Genomic DNA, 17497 nt, shown 5'->3' with positions numbered 1-17497 from the left:
TGCAGCAAAATGTTTATGATAATATTATATCTCAGATTATAGTAAAACCACAAATGAAACGAGTCTCGACTGCAATCTCTTACTGCAGTTCATTTCAGGAGTGGAGTGGTCGGGTACGGCAGCCTGTTGCTGCCACGCCGGAAAAAGAAAAACGGTATCAATGTGAAATTATATTTTCTCTTTAGCAACACCATCAAAACGAGTGTGAATCATATCATTGACAACACGTCTGTTGAAACCCAGAGAAATATACTAGAGAAAATCGTATTCTCCAGTCTGGAACTGGAATAAGCATGTTTACACTTTTCTGCAGGTCGCCCTGACACCAACTGACTTTGTCTGCCATCTGTTTCCACATAGGTACACCCTGATACACCAGATTTTGAATTTACCAGAAGTCTTGCTAGAAAAAAAGCGTATTGCCGCAACCTTTACGGAATTGGATGTAAACTCCTGTAGTCGGACTCAGTTGGGCAATACAAATGACACTAAACAGTGTCATCGAGTGGTCATTAATGAAAAACAGCATTGAAGTGCAAGTCAGTCCCTCCAGGATTTCTTTTTGTAATAAAAATGTCAAAAATAAAAAAGTGGTGATGTCTAAAAAATATCTGTTAATCCCATTGAAACTCATTTAAACATACAATTACTTAGAGATTAAAAATCACAGACATAATGTATATCAGTATTTTTGTTTTCTGAAAATAGTATTTTTATATATATACACCAAACGAATGGGATATTAAGCAGTGGCAGTGGTTGAGACAAACCTTATAGCACCATCAGGAGAGCAAAGGGGCTAAACTGTGTTTTTTGAGCTGTTAACTAAATTTTATGACATATATATTGATCTGATGATACCCTCAATCCCACAATACCCACAATCATATAGGTTAATCAAATAAATCAGATGTTTACCCGCAAACCGAGGGTTGCCCATAGGGATTTCTTATTTGGAACCAGAAAGTGACATTAAAAACTACAAACTTCCGGTCGACTCATGTTCTCTATTGACCCCAGGACGTCAAATCAACTGTGCACCATAGAGACCAATATCGCGTCCACTACAATGGTTTAAGTGCGTAACATGTTTGTTATTACATTTGTCATTAAACTTTATCCCGGTCCTGTGTGTAAAATTGTCCACTTAGTTTAATATGTTCAATGCTGATGCAATTTAGATGACGCATTACAGACTGCGTAGTCCCTCCCCTAAACTAGCCGGGCCAAGTCTCCATCTACTGCATGGTACAGGAGCTTGACACACGCTTATTCAGTTCGGTAGAAACGACGCGAACGAGTCCTCAACTGTGATTCTCTTCTGTGGGGCCGTTTTCGAGTGTGATTGGTCCGTTTTAAAGGTATGTACATTTACTTCCGTGTTCTATTTCACATATTAAACTGAAACAATGTTGCCAGCACTATTGCTGGCAGAACATGATTGTATCCTAAGGTACAATCAGCTCATGCCACATCCATATGGTATAGTTATAACTGATCATGAGATCTCACCAGTCACTACAATGAGAAAGCGGGAGACCTTGTAGGTGTAATATTTCTAATGTAACTATAACGTTCTCACAGAAAAGCTAACTAGGTAGCTATCGAGGCTAGAGACATTCCAGTAATATACAGTTGTTCGTCCGATATAGCTTAGCGAGCGCTTAGCTGTGTCTCTGAGTGTTAAAGTAACAATTGCAATTTGATGCTTCATGTAAATGAAACGGTTCGACAGTTACTAGTCTAAACACTTTGGGAAATAATAACAACGGGTTTTGTAGTAGTTGACGTTATTTTCAATAAAATGGTTGAAAGCTTACCATCATATTGTATATTTATGTTAGTTGTGTGGTGACCGAAATTGGTATCTTTACTTTCAGAGACAGTAGGTGGACTAATTCATTTGAAAGACCTCTATATTGCGTCTATGCCTATTTTATTATCTATTTTGTAAACCTGTGTCAACAACAGCAGTGGTGGCTGGTGGCTGGTGGCTGACACATAATAAAGCATACAGTTGTGAACCAAATAAATCTGGAGGGGGTCCAGGGGCATGGCCCCTTGGAAGAAAGATTTGAAAAATAAGCCCTGAAAGTAACGCTATGCAACAATTTGACACTTTTTGAGGTATGGCAACTAGCTTTGGTACCGTCCTCAAATTAATTTTGATAGCCTATGGTCATGTGAAAGACAGATACACATCTGTGTCTTTCCCGCTAGCCATCCAGGAAATGCATTATGTAGTTCTGTTTTTCCTGGTTGGAACACCTTGCAAAAATTGAAGAAAAGCTTTCACAGCATGACATTGCCAGCTATACTCCAGTTAGTGTGTTGGAAAGTTTCTATCAGTGTCAACTACATTTGCCATATGTTGTCAGTTTATTGATAAACATTGAATTTCACTACAGTAGGAGCACTCTTTGCTGTAAGATAAAATGCTTTGTGAATACGGTCCTGATGTTTTTAAAAATACTACAACTGGGCCCATATTTACAAAGCATTTATCTTACCGCTATGAGTACACCTAACGCACTCTAAACATTTGACTGAGTTGGTTGAGTTTGGTACACAGGCATATTTTTACGGATGTCCCAGATTACGCCCTTGCTTGTGACCCGGTTAATGGTCGACTTTGGACCTGGCCCAGATGTAGCAGCTGTCGTGGGGGCGACACTTTGATTTAATGATTAAATTAATAACTACAACGGAAGTTACCTTATTAATAGCGAGTAAAGGTTGAAGGTCTTAGGAGTTCTGCATAGCAACCAACGTATACAATCAAAGAATTTATTCACAAAATAAAACACACAATATATAATCTTACTAAATGTAGATGTAGAAAGAATGTGTTAGTTCTGCGTGTGTGTGTACACGTTTGTGAACATACATGTGAGACAAACCATGCTGGCCCAGATGTAGCCTGTCGTGGGGGTGTCTTATTGCTTCTGTCCGCAGATTGCAAGTGGCTGAAATGTATTGATTTAACTTCTGACTTTCCTCTCTCGACCATGAAGGATCAGTGGTCTTGCTCAAGCAGACATGTGCACTAACTTGGTGAACTATCTTTACCTTTCACAGTTTACAAGATGTGCGGCATATGGGCGCTATTTGGCAGCGATGAATGCCTTTCGGTCCAGTGCACCAGTGCCATGAAGATAGCGCACCGCGGGCCGGATGCGTTCCGCTTCGAGAATGTCAACGGCTACACCAACTGCTGCTTCGGCTTCCACCGGCTGGCTATCGTGGACCAGCTGTACGGCATGCAGCCGCTGCGGATCAAGAAGTTCCCCTTCTTGTGGCTCTGCTACAACGGCGAGATCTACAACCATCACAGAGTAGGTGGAAGCATACTGTAGTCTCCTGTCATTTGGTCCAGTGAGGGCTAAGGGCCGTTTCACGCCAGATGCATTGCGTGTGCATGACTTCATCCCTCCCCTATGCATAAGCATGAGGCAATGAAAGTAAAAAGATCTTTTTACATCATACCAGCAACATTACATAACTAACACCTGTCACTGCAGTTCCAATGTCTAAGCTATGTCACAGACACGGAAAAGTATAAATATGATATTTTTCAACCATTTTGGCATTCGCATGAAAGGGGAAAGTGGAGGTTACATGTGTACTTTATAGTCATAGCAGACACCGAGTGTAGGCTCTAATTACATTATGTTGATGAGTTAATAGAACATTAGGTGAAAGGCAGTTTTTTTCCCATTGTGCTCTCTCGCTCTCTCTCTTGGACTGAACGAGGGTAAACAAAAATCGCTTTTCGGAACGCTCATCAACGATGTATGATGCCAGACTTATTGTGTATTTATGGCTAACAAGGCAAACTCGATGTAGAAAGATAGGGCTGGCAGTAGCAGTGCTGCAGCAGTAATGCTAGCGGTGTGAAGAAACACAAGCAAGCGAGCTGCAGCAGTTCAGCAACGCAGCGGTCACGCACAGGCAAGGCAGACAATGTGAAACGGCCCTTAATCTGTTGGATGGTGAATTTATGTGGGAGCGGTAGTTCTAAAGTATCGAAAGACAGGCATTTAAAGATAACCAGCCCCTCTGAAAATGTGGCGATGGTAAGACTAAGGTATTACCTAAGATAAGACTAGAAATAGAAAACATATCTGTGTGTGTCTGTCTCTCTCCCACAAACCGTCTTCAGCTGAAGGATGTGTTTGAGTTTGAGCACCAGACTAAAGTGGACGGAGAGATCCTACTGCACCTGTATGATCGCTTCGGCATCGAAAAGATGGCGTCTCTGCTGGATGGAGTGTTTGCCTTCGTGCTGCTGGACACGGCTAACAAGAAGGTGTTCCTGGGCAGAGACACGTATGGCGTCAGGCCCATGTTCAAACTGCTCACCGACGATGGCTTCCTTGCAGTGTCCTCCGAGGCCAAAGGTGAACACACACACACACACATGCACACCACGTCTGTCCCCGAAAGCAAAATGATAGGTATAGAACATTTCTAAGTAGCTTGTTTGAACCCCAAACCTTGCTCTATAAATAATTCCCCCCATAATTTGAGGTTGGGGGGGAAAAAAGGTTGAATTGACATGGAATAGCCCATATAATAAATAGGGGCAAATACTGTACTGTTCAACTAAGAAGCAATGCAATTACTGTAAGGTGATAAATCCTTTGACATTCAAGTGATGTTGAACGGGGGTGTACTTACTTATATACTATATTGTATACTGTACATGCACACACAAACAAAACTACTCACTTCAGCACAAACTTCCTACCATTTCTAAACAAGACAAACCCCTTTCACTTCTGTAACTGAAGCTGCATGCTGAATCAGTCCATTGAAACCCTGTGCTGAAGGATGTTCCCTCCCCTCCCCGCCAGGCCTGACTGAGATCACCCACTCCATGGCTTCTCAGGTGAGGGTGGTGCCCTTTCCCCCGGGACACTTTGAAGCGTTCAACCTGAAACTGTCGGGGAAGGTGGAGTCCATCCAGATGGACCAGTTCCACAGCTGTGTGGACGAGCCGGCCCACAGCATCTACGACAGCGTGGGGAAGCTGCCCTCAGGTAAGCCTTATGTGCCATGCTCACGCCCTCTATGACCGCGTGGGGAGGCTGCCCTCAGGTAAGCCTTATGTGCCATGCTCACGCCCTCTATGACCGCGTGGGGAGGCTGCCCTCAGGTAAGCCTTATGTGCCATGCTCACGCCCTCTATGACCGCGTGGGGAGGCTGCCCTCAGGTAAGCCTTAAGTGCCGGGCTTTTCCCTCCATACTCTGGGTGGGCATCCGTAGAGCTGCACAGGTTGGGCGAGAGGATATGCTGTCAGTTGGTGCTGGGCTGCTTGTGGTGCTGCTGTAGGCCTGGGAGATGTCCAGAGTTGTAACCACTGACCATCCTGACTGCTCCCTCTGCTCAGGCTTCCAGCTGGAGACGGTGAAGAGCAACATCAGGACGCTGTTTGAGAACGCCGTCAAGAAACGCCTGATGGCCCACAGGAGGATCGGCTGCCTCCTCTCAGGTAACATCACCTGCCTGGGCACCCGTGCCTTACCTGCCTGATCTTACCTAAAGGTGTTGAGGTAACACCACCTGCCCTTGACTGCCTGGTCTTACCTAAAGGTGTTAAGGTACTTCCAGCTGAGCCCTACCTGCCCGATCTAACCTAAAGGTGTTCAGTTAGCTCAGAATGGTTGAGTGAGGTGTACATTAATGCAAGGCCTTGGTTTTGATTCCCAGTGTGTCCTCATACTGATAGAATTTATATCTTTTCTGTTATGGGTCTACTGATTATCGGGTTGTTAGATAATTGGGGGATGATATTTGCGCATTTTTTTTAATCGTTTTTGTGTATATTTGTATCTAAATTCCGATAAATGAATAGGAATGTGTGTACGTGTGCGTGACTTGCGTGGGTTTGGGTTCCGTGTAGCTAACAGAATGCAACTGACTGTCTGTAAAGGCCCGATCACACCATAACGTTCTGGACAACGTTCTCTGAACTTTCTAATCGTTCAATTTCGAGCGTTCTAGGGCGAGGGGGACACATCTGGCGTGTGACTAACGACAGAATAGCGTAGGACTGACGAATGACTAGCATGGGACTGACGCATGAGGAGCGTGTAACAGCGACCAAGTGACGTGTCACTGGTGCGCGACAACCGTGTCCTGACGTGTCACTGGCGCGCGACGAACGATAAGTCAAAGGCTGTGTTCGAATTCTTAGATAGCTGTCTTAATCCTTGATCTCTTGTTGGACAGGTGTCTGACGAGACAGGTCCTTTCGGGGGAAGGTATCTCAAAAACCGTTGATTTCAAACAGTCTATTAAGATAGCATGTACGGCAACATGACGCTGTGTCATCACGCTGTGTGTGCTTATTTGCTAGCTAGCAGCTACTGTTAGCGACCTGGCTAACGGATACATCGCTAACGAAATCAGACTATTTTTGTTAATCAATCGTGACATAAGTACATAGTACACTGTTTATTTCTCAGTAACCAAAAAAAGCAAAGAAACGTACATCTCTTTTAAAATTTGTCTCTGGTTAGGGAATGCCGCAGAGAGTTATGGGTAATAGCTGCTGCCATCGAGACATCAAGGCAGCTCATATGCTCTCTTGAAAAATGACCATTATGTGACGTATTTCAAGGTATCTTATTAAAGCGGAAGGGAAGGTTTAAGACATTTCGAACAGTCCCTGTTCTCTTAATAGGAAGGAGGGAAGGAAGGAGGCATTTTAAGACATTTCGAACACGGCTAAAGTTAGACAAGCGTGTTGAGCGTGTGATTAACGTGTGAATAACGGCAGAATAGCGTTTTGCTGGCGTGTGGGTTTTATTGTCAAACGGGTAAAAAAAGGCTGGAAAATCATAGTGGATTCAGTTGAACAGTGAACATCATGCCGCCAAGACGACGAAAAGGTGTGAGGGGGGCTTCTGCTACTAGCGCTGCTGCAAGTAAGAAGATGATAAATGCTGCTGAAAGTAAGAAGATTACAAAGCCTCTTTCACTAGCAATGTCTTCGGACAAAGATTTACTGTTATTATTACTGTGATTTACGAAATAACGGGCGTTATTCCTGGGGTTTTATGTTATTAAAATAAATGATTTCAATTTGACACTGAATTTGTGTTTCTCAATGTTTATTATTAGAAAACATCAACACATCCACACACATTGTCCATGTCACAAGAGTCTTCATATAATATCCATCTGCCATGGAACAGCACCAGCTATAACAGTGCTCAGCTATGTTCAAGTTCAGTACATCTACTTCATGCTGGGCTCAAGCAAGCATATATACCCCCCACTCCGCTTTTCGCTAGATTATGCAATGACCTTGCATGACATGATAGCATGGAATATGTAGATTTATAGTGCACAGAATAACGTTTGCAATTATGTGAGTTGCGTTTGTTGATCACTTATGGTTAATAGCATATTAATTGTAGAAGGGACATGATAAAATCAAGAAATCGTACGAGAGATGGGTTAGATGCTCAAATTTCCCGGATCAAAGAGGACGTTAGTAGGCATGTCCAAACTAAAAATCACGTCTCAGGATTGCTGCGCACATAAGTTATTTTAAGTGCATCAACTGTACGAAGTCTACCCTACCCACATGCATGGACGTTCGGGAAACGCTAAATTACGCTCATTGGACGCCATATGACGTTCGTTTGACGTTAGTCACACACTGCGTGCCGCGTGCGCTAGGGTTCCGTTCAGTGGTCGTTGGCAGGTCGCCAGTGAGTCGTTCACTGCAAGGCAAACGATTAATAACAACCAAGTAACGCTAGGGTGACGACTGACTACGATAGCCAAACGCGTGCAACGTTAATAAAACGTTCCACGAACGTTCTCCAGCGTTTAAATTAAACGTTGAAGAACGCTGGTCTCCATGGGAACTTTTGTGCATGTTCAAAAAAATTATTTCGGACCAGCGTTCTCCACCGATCACCGCCGATTACCGCCAATTACAGCGTTCACCAGCTTTCACACAACGCTCTTTTGGCGCTATACCAGCGACCATGGACGATTACCAACGTTTCCTCTAACGTCATAGAACAATGCAGTCTAAATGGATAAACCATTGTTATTTCTGATGCAATAATTGCCATGGTTTGTCCAATAATCGAGTGGCTTTGTAATAGCGATAGGCATCTGTTGTGTGGCCAAAATAAGATAACCATAGACAATATCTGTAATATCTGTATATTTTCGTCTATATTCTATATGTATCTGTATAAATGTATTTATGTATTCTCGTCTCTGATAGGTAGATAATCTTTTGGATGTTGTAATAATACCCTGCCCCTCTCTGATTGGTGGTCAGCCCTATAGGAGCATTATGCCCGCCCCCTGACTCCTATTCTCTGATAGGTGGCCTGGACTCCAGTCTAGTGGCGGCCACACTGGTGAAGTTGGCCAAGCAGGAGGAGTTGAAGTACCCCGTCCAGACCTTCGCCATTGGCGCTGAGGACAGCCCTGACATTCAGGCCGCACGCAAGGTGGGTGGGTTTCATAACCATCTTAGTACACCGTATGCCTTCACAGTACTGCAGATTGCCAAGAGTAAAATCACGGCCTTGGTTCAACAATACAAAAAGGGTTGTTGTTTATTGTTGTTGTTGTTTATTGTTGTTGTTTGTCAGGTGGCTAAATACATAGGCAGTGAACACCACGAGGTCTCCTTCACCCCTGAGGAAGGGATCAAAGTTGTAAAGGAAGTTATCTTTCATCTGGAGTGCTATGACATCACCACCATTCGCGCCTCCGTAGGTACGATACACACATCATCATCACCACCATCCACTCCTCCATAGGAACGATACACACATCATCACCACCACCATCCACTCCTCCATAGGTACGATACACACATCATCACCACCATAGGTACGATACACACATCATCATCATCACCATCCACTCCTCCATAGGTACGATACACACATCATCATCATCACCATCCACTCCTCCATAGGTACGATACACACATCATCATCATCACCATCCACTCCTCCATAGGTACGATACACACGTAACCATCTGTGCCTCGGTAGAAACGATACATCAGAGAGGGGTCCTCTCATCACCTGACTTTATGACCCCCTGGCCAAAGAATCAGAAATCATCTGCATCCTTATTTCTTTATCAGCCAGATTTCACTGACAGCCCTGCCAATTTCAGATCTAGAGCGCTTAAAGATTAAAGACTTGTGCCTCATCTGCTGTGTGTGTGTGTGTGTGTGTGTGTGTGTGTGTGTGTGTGTGTGTGTGTGTGTGTGTGTGTGTGTGTGTGTATGTGCAGGCATGTACCTGGTGTCCAGGTTCATCCGTGAGAAGACAGACAGTGTGGTCATCTTCTCCGGGGAGGGGGCAGACGAACTCACTCAGGGATACATCTACTTCCACAAGGTACAAAGGAGACGCACACATTCAGACACTAATACACACATCCACATGTGTGTGTGTGTGTGTGACACGATATTGTGCATGTGATGGTGTGTGTGTGTGTGTGTGTGTGTGTGTGTAATGGTATGGTGTGTGTGTATAACAATATGGTGTGTGTGCGCCAATGGTATTGTGTGTGTAATCGGTATGATGTGTGTGTGTAACGGTATGGTGTGTGTGTTGTCCAGGCTCCATCCCCTAAAGCAGCAGCTGAAGAAAGTGTTCGTCTGATGAAGGAGCTCTACTTGTTTGATGTGCTGAGGGCAGACCGCACCACTGCTGCTCATGGGTAAGAGGAACACACACACACACACACACACACACACACACACCATGTACAACACACACACACACACACTCACTCATACTCACGCATACAGCACAGCCAACTACTCACAGAAAACCCACACACTTAACGCTCAGAATGCTCTACACACACAACACACACCATGAATTCACTCATGCACACCTTTCTGTGTAATGAATAGAATAATGGAATGTATCGACCCCGTTCTCATTCCTTCTCTCCCCCCTGTGTTCCTCTCATAGGCTGGAGCTCAGAGTGCCTTTCCTGGACCACAGATTCACTGCCTACTACCTGTCCTTACCTGAGGAGATGAGAGTTCCCAAGGTGAGTTTCACCTGTCTCAACCATTAGATATTACTAGTGTTTTCTCTGTATGAGAGTGAGTGTGTGTGTGTGTGTATGTCAAGTGTTTTATCTATGTGTGTGTGTCTGTGTCCCCAGGATGGTGTGGAGAAGTTTCTGCTGAGAAGTGCCTTTGCGGGTGAGAACCTAATCCCAGACGATATTCTGTGGAGACGCAAGGAAGCCTTCAGCGATGGCATCACATCTGTCAAGAAGTCCTGGTACACCAGCCTTCAGGAGCACATCGAGTCTGAGGTACACACACACACACACACACACACACACACACACACACACACACACACACACACACACACTCGTTTGCACACACGGCCTCATGTGTGAGTCCTGATAAACCAGGAGCACATTGAGTCAGAGGTTCATTCTCTCTCCCTTTCTGTCCACCTGTCTCTCTCTCTCTCTCTCTCTCTCTCTCTCTCTCTCTCTCTCTCTCTCTCTCTCTCTCTCTCTCTCTCTCTCTCTCTCTCACACACACACACACAGGTGAATGACTCGGATCTAGAGATGGCTGCAAAGACATTCCCCTTCAACCCCCCCAAAACCAAAGAGGGCTACTACTTCAGGCAGATCTTTGAGGAGCTCTACCCTGGGCGCTGCGAGTGGACACCCCACTACTGGATGCCCCGCTGGATCAATGCCACCGACCCCTCCGCCAGAACCCTGTCCATCTACAAACCCGACAAGGACCAGTAGAACCCATATGCCAGAACCCTGTCCATCTACAAACCAAACAACGACCTGTAGGAACATTCCACTAGAACCCTGTCCATCTACAATTCGGACTTTAGAACCCCTCGCCCAGAACCCTCTCCATCTGCAAACTAAACAAGGAGTGGTAGAGTCCACTAGAACACCCTTCATCTACTCACACACCCCGTTCCGTGTTCCGGATCCCCTTCTTCTGAATCCCTTCATCTTGTGAATCTGGACCTAAGCTGACTGTTAATTGCACTATTGTAAATATTATATGCGCTATTAAAACCAAGATGCCTCCAGGAGGTAAGGCATCACTCCCTTCAAAAACGCATAGTAAATGAATGTATTAATAATAGAAAGAACATTTGGCCATTGAGATCTGTAGAAAACATATTCTACATAGGAATGTTGTGGTGTCCACTGAAAAATAAATAGTTTTTCTGTAGCTCTCAGTGATGTCTTACGTAATTGTAACTAATGTAAACGTCTCTATAAACCGAAGCTAGTTTTGGAAGGTTGTGAAAAGTGGTTTTAGAACAATGAGGTTCATTTCTGCATTATGAAAGCTGGAGAAACCAGAGTGGAGTTCCATACATGCAGAATAGTGGAGAAGACATCTGACCAGTTAGGCTTTCTTTGTGGCAGTATATTTCAGAAATGGTTACATTCAGACACTGCCACTGTTTGCCACCAGGTGGCGATACATCTAAACGATTAAACGTAATATTCAGAGAAGGAGCATCAGTAGGGCCAATGATTTTCCGTTTCACATTTTGGGGAATTCAGTTTCATTCCGTTTCGGCTCATTTTTTCACCCTGAGGTAGATTGATGGCTAAAAATGAGTGAATAATATGTGCCACAAGTGAAGTGACCCAGACCTTCTAAGATTGTTGTTTGCCAGCCATTAACAGAACAGAAGACAACCTTTTTTATTATTCCTTGAACCACTTATTCCAGTCTTTTAAAATAATCAAGGATGAAGTCCTCACACATTTCCTTGGGCGCAGTACTGCTAGGTAGACTGCCAAGCGTGACTTGCTGCTTGGCCTGGGCCGAGTCCTCCCTGCTGTCGTGCTGCATGATTTATCCCCGCCATGTTGCCGGAAACCAATACCCAGCAGTGCTCTCATTGGCCAGCACGATCACAGCCAGCCAATGACGCTCAGCAAAACAAAACGAGCTCGGTGCAGCAATCAAATTCAAAAATCAAATTCCTCAACAAAAATTATGCTTCACTCATATGAACCTGTAACACAGAAAAAACATTTAAAGGTGCAGTGTGTAGTTTTTGGTGGCATCTAGTGGTAAGGACATGGCAGACTCCGTGGAAGAGGATCATTCCCGATGTAGATAAAAAGATCTCATTCTAAACTAACGAAAACGATAAGGTATATTAGTTACAGGTATACACTAATGAAAACATAATGAATACTATATTCCATGTAAGGACTTAAGTATTGGAATAATATGATCTGTTCTTTTCATCTTTATAAAAACTCTAGCAGCTGCATTTTGTACAACCTAAAGCGGTTTGATGGTCTTTTTAGGAAAGCCCTGTGAGAAGACCATTGAAGTAATCAAATCTGCTGGAGATAAAGGCGTCAATGAGTTTTTCTAAGTCATGTTTTGACATAAGGCCTCTTAGTTTGACTGTTTTTAAGATGATAAAAAGCTGATATAGATATTTCCTTCATATGGCTATTAAAACTGAGATTGCAGTAAATAAAGACACCAATGTTTTTAACAGTGTCTTGCTTTAAGTCTTGAGTAGCAATCCTAAATCTTCCCCCTCCCCAATAAGATTATTTCAGTTTTGTAATCATCTGAAGTCATTAGTTGAGAGTAAATTTGGGTGTCATGAGCATAGCTGTGATAAGAAATCTTATTTTTTTTTGTAATGATTTTTACAAGCGGGAGCATATAAAGGTTTGTCGTTACATAGATTGCATAGTTCAGGTCCCAAGATCAACCCCTGGGGGACACCACATGTCAAGGAGGTATGAACAACTAAAAGAGAGTCCTCTTTTCCACCGCCAGTACATCACCATCGTCGGGGGAGACTGACCACTGAAGAAACCCCAGGGGTTCGTACAGACACTGTCAGTCCAGATTCCAGCAGCCTGTTTGCGCCCTACTAGAGGATCGTTTTGCTGTTTATGGCCCTGGTGTCTCCTGCATCAATGCCACCAGCCATAAAGGTTGCGGTGTCTGTGTGTTATGTGCAACGCCCTGTTTAGTTTTCCTGCTGTATTTGTGTTTGTGTCTACCCTTACCGTGTGTCTTATGTGAATTGCTGAAGCATTTCCCCCTGTTCTGTGTCTGTGATCTCTGATTTAAGAAATGGCATGACGAGCATGCTTGGTTTTCGTGAGGAAGGACTTAATATTCTCTACCGTCTATGTATCATTTGAAAAGCCACTATATGATATGATGCAGTCGGAAAATCACTCTCACTTTCAACATCAGTTAGAATGGAATCACTAAGGTCGTTCTTTTTTGTTTTCCTATTAGCACGAGATCTCTCTCTTTTGTGGTACTTTGAAGAGAGTCTCCTCAGTTTCCATTAAAGAACCTCTCTCTTCATCAAAATTGTCCAAAACATTTTCAATTAGTGCTGTTTGGGGTGTTTTGCATGCACTCATCTGTCTCAGCACCAGTTAACACATCATCGATCATCTGACATCTTAATGACATCTTGATCGTCATTAAAACTTTTATCCACAACAGCTGCCGCCTTCAGCACATCATCTTCCACTGCTGTGGTCTGGGCATCACTTGTTTCTGCTGTTTCACCATCCAGCTCTAGCAGAATCCCTAGAATTATTCTAAGTTGCACCTGCACTATCAGGGTTTATTCGTGTTTCAGGACATGCTCCTAAGAGATATCCCATTTGTCCACAGCCAAAACATTTCATCGTGTTTGTCGTTACATACTAGATTGCATAGTTGAAGTTATCAACTCTAATATTAAGGTCAACTCTAATTCATATTTTTTTAGTATCATGAAGACAGAATGCCTGAAAGACACTATATGCTTCAAAAGCGGTGATTTACTCAATGTTCTTCATTGGCAATTCTCATTTACTCGCATTCCGCAAAAGGGTATCAATCAAATCCTCATCACTAATGAAGGGTGGCATATTCGATAGGGTAACTTTTTGAAGGTGTTAACAAGGGCCGGACAGGTGTATATTCGCCGTTAATAACAACTCCACTTTTCACAACTGAATTCGACATTTCCACCAATCTCAGAAAAATAACAGTAGCATTGTTCATCCATGCCACAGATAAATATTCGCATGACCAATTATCCCCCCAATTGCAAGACTACAGTCTTCAACGCTGGCTGTTGATTCTATGTGTCAGCATCAGCATGTATCAGCATGACGCCGTGTATGAAAACCTAAGTCATCCATACCTGGGGCACTCCGATCATAAATAAGGTGGAAGAAGACACACACACACACACACACACACACATGCTGTTTATGTAAGCGTATTCCAGCAGCCACACACACACCTGAAAAGTACACCTGAGTCAGGGAGGTCAGCATGAGAGCTGCACAAACAGTGTGTGTGTGAGGGCGATTAGCATGAGCTAAAGGCATCTGAGGCTGTGTGTGTGTGATGGAGTTATTGCGTAATTTCTCTTTGCCCCATGTTTTGCATATGCATAGGGCCAGAGATGGGGTTCTACAATCACAGGAAGAGGTTACACTAACAACAGATCTGATGTTGAATGAGGAGGACTCCATCTTGGATTGAAGGCCAATGTGGGTCGTCTGGCCTTCAGCCCATAGTACAAAATCATGTACACTGTGGGGAGCTACAGAAAATACTGTGTAAACCAGAAGTACCATGTGAATCACCATGCATGTGTTAATGCAGATATATTTGCAATGGAGACCGCAGAGCCAGTAATCTGTGTTTGCGCTCACTAAAAGCCTTTGTTATGTTACATTATGTTGTATTACCTTATATCATATGTCATGTGCTAATTTATACGTCTTAGAATGTATATTTGACTGTATTTTATAAATTTCTAAATAAAGCATTTGTGTAGTTCATTTTAGTTTGTCAGACAATAAATATAACTTATCTAAGAACACCAACAGCCATAATAATAATAATAAACCACTAATTATGACTGAGGACACATGCAGGACCAATTAAGAGAATTACTCAGTTTCCCATAATGCTGTCTGAGCCATAGCCCTAGCTCTAAATGTCAATCTCATAATTGATCTGTTAAGTAGCTTTAGACTTTAGAGATTAATTGGTAAAATCAACCATAGACATACACATTTGTGTCATTAGATTATGTTCAGTTGTAATTTGCCAACATATGGTTCTGACCCCGTCAACATACTAAACTCAGCCTGTAGAGTGTGTGTGAGGCACCTACTAAATTCACCCTGTGCAGTGGTTCCCAAACTTTTTACAGTCCTGTACCATTAACTAAACCCAGGGCCGGTCCTTCCGACAGGAGACATAAGCAGTTCCCTGAGGGCCACCCAGAGCGGGGCGCCAAAAACTGCGCCCAGCAAAATTTTTTTTTGAAATTATTATAAAAAAGTTTTTTGCAGAGTTTTTTGCATTTTTACATGAAAAAAAAAAAACATTTAACAATTAACATGAGGGAAAATTTGCCAAAAATCTAAAGAGGTAGGGGTACCACCTCAGTGTTGTCAGAATATGCTAACGCATTGGTGGGTATGGGTCGAGGTGAGTGTGTGTCGAGGCGAGCGTCGAGGAAAGAGACTAGAAAGAACTATGAAGAGGCAAAAGCCGACCGGGGCGCAATACAAAAAGAGAAGACTGTCAGGAATTTGCAGGAAGGAACCCAATCGCAGACCAGATGCAGGGACAGTTCAAGATTTATTTACAAAAAAGGTTTTAACTAGTGCTGTCAGTTTAACGCGTTATTAACGGCGTTAACGCAAACCCATTTTAACGCCGTTAATTTTTTTAATCGCGCGATTAACGCGATTTTTTTTTTTTTTTTTATTAATTTTTTTTTTTTTTTTTTAGATTAACGTTCTTTTTTGGCCTCGCAAACTGTGTAGTAGGCTAACGTTACGGTTTGAGTGAATGGTGAGCGCGATACGGCGAAATGGATGATAAAAAACTTCTGAATGGAAAGTTTACTTTTAAAAGTTGTGTTGTGCAAAAGAAGCGAGCTTCACTGTTGTCTGAAAATGTCAACAGGCAGCTGGCTGAAAGCAAAGAAGTAGTAGGCTTACCTTTTATTGGTAACCTAACTGTTACGGTTCATTGTTTCTGAAATAAGAGGCCTGACTGCTATGTTCCCAGCAAACTTGAAAAAAAGAAAATATTAAGCCATGGTTTAACTGCACTATAGGGTCCTTGTTTACCTGAAATGTGCACTTTATAATTTTATTTTGTACCGCCCTGTTTGGCAATGTTGGTTTTCAATAAAATAAAACATTTGCATAAAGCAAGCCAATCCACTTTTCCATGTTGGTAAGGGCATTGAAATAAAAATAAAATGATGGAAAAAATAAATAAACGAAGGGACATTTAGAATAGATAAAAAATTGCGATTAATCGCGATTAATTTTGAGTTAACTATGACATAAATGCGATTAATCGCGATTAAATATTTTAATCGTTTGACAGCACTAGTTTTAACACAAAACTCGAAAAGGCAAACACACAGAAGATCCAGGCAAAAACTAGATTTTCCAAAAATACAGGAGACACCAAAGATCCCAACCCAGGGACCCAAACAAAAACACAAAAAAAGCGAGGAAGCAAGGCAGAGCAGGAATACAGGAAAGAACACAGCTAATTGGAACAGAACTCTCACCATGCTGATATGACGAACCAACAAAAACACAAGACAGACTGAACTTAAATACCAAAGGGGGAACTAGACAACAAGATACAGGTGAACTAAATCAGGCAAACCAACAGGGAGATAATTGGGAACAGGTGAGGGGAGGAGACACGGACAACAACAAGGGAGCACATGGCAGGAACAAGGAAGTACAAGGACTAGACACAGGAAGGAAACAACGGCAGACAGGAAGTAACATAAAAGGATGAATGGGAAACAAAGTAAAAGCAAGGGACAAAAACAGAGCACAGACCTGACAGAAGACAGGAAGAAGAGAAGCGTGCCAAGGAGAAATGTATGTAATTTTGATGGTATTTTCAACTTTAGCAAATGGATTTAAGGCCGTGTCTACTACCGCGCACTTGCACACTTCAAAAACTGACTTTCAGTGCTTAAGGCGTTCACACTGACAGAACCAGCAGAATTCAGGGCACTGAAAGTACCCGGATGGCGCACTGCAAACGGTCAAAAAATGCAGTGTGAAACGATGGACACTACTCGCCCTAGACCGGCGCCATCTTGGCTACGTAGCGGAAGAGGAGGATTTATGGGTAAAAGGCTGGGTATTTTTAGCAAAACAAAGCGCAAGTTCTGCTGTAGCGCAATTTGCGTAACTTTCGTTGTGTCACGAAATTGAAATTTGAGTAATAATAACATCGTTAGTATTGGTGTAGCGAGCTAGCCAGTTTAATCAGACCTGATTCAACTAATCAACAGCAATGTCTATCTTGGAATGAAAAAAGTATGTCAGGCTGTCCAAATACACCGAAATGCTTAATAACAAAATAAGCTGGTCCAGGAGTTGGAAAATGTACCTTACTGGTCATCAAACACAAC

The 17497-nt window shown here is 42.9% G+C and overlaps 1 protein-coding gene across 1 annotated transcript; it reads left to right on the top strand.

The window, feature by feature from the left end:
- Positions 1 to 1032: 1032 nt before the first annotated feature.
- On the top strand, positions 1033 to 11244 carry LOC105905863 (asparagine synthetase [glutamine-hydrolyzing]-like). Its single transcript, XM_031557859.2, has 12 exons — positions 1033 to 1361; positions 3079 to 3335; positions 4163 to 4400; positions 4857 to 5042; positions 5395 to 5496; positions 8361 to 8488; positions 8633 to 8759; positions 9291 to 9397; positions 9622 to 9722; positions 9983 to 10064; positions 10182 to 10337; positions 10587 to 11244. The coding sequence occupies exons 2-12, from the start codon at positions 3087 to 3089 to the stop codon at positions 10794 to 10796; spliced, it is 1686 nt and encodes a 561-aa protein (XP_031413719.1). The 5' UTR covers positions 1033 to 1361; positions 3079 to 3086; the 3' UTR covers positions 10797 to 11244.
- The last annotated feature ends 6253 nt before the right edge of the window (positions 11245 to 17497 follow it).

This window comes from Clupea harengus, chromosome 20 (genome assembly GCF_900700415.2).
Source record: "Clupea harengus chromosome 20, Ch_v2.0.2, whole genome shotgun sequence".
In the NCBI taxonomy this organism is placed as follows: Eukaryota; Metazoa; Chordata; class Actinopteri; order Clupeiformes; family Clupeidae; genus Clupea; species Clupea harengus.
The sequence above is the reverse complement of the archived record's forward strand: the minus strand, read 5'-3'. Positions and strand labels throughout refer to the sequence as shown.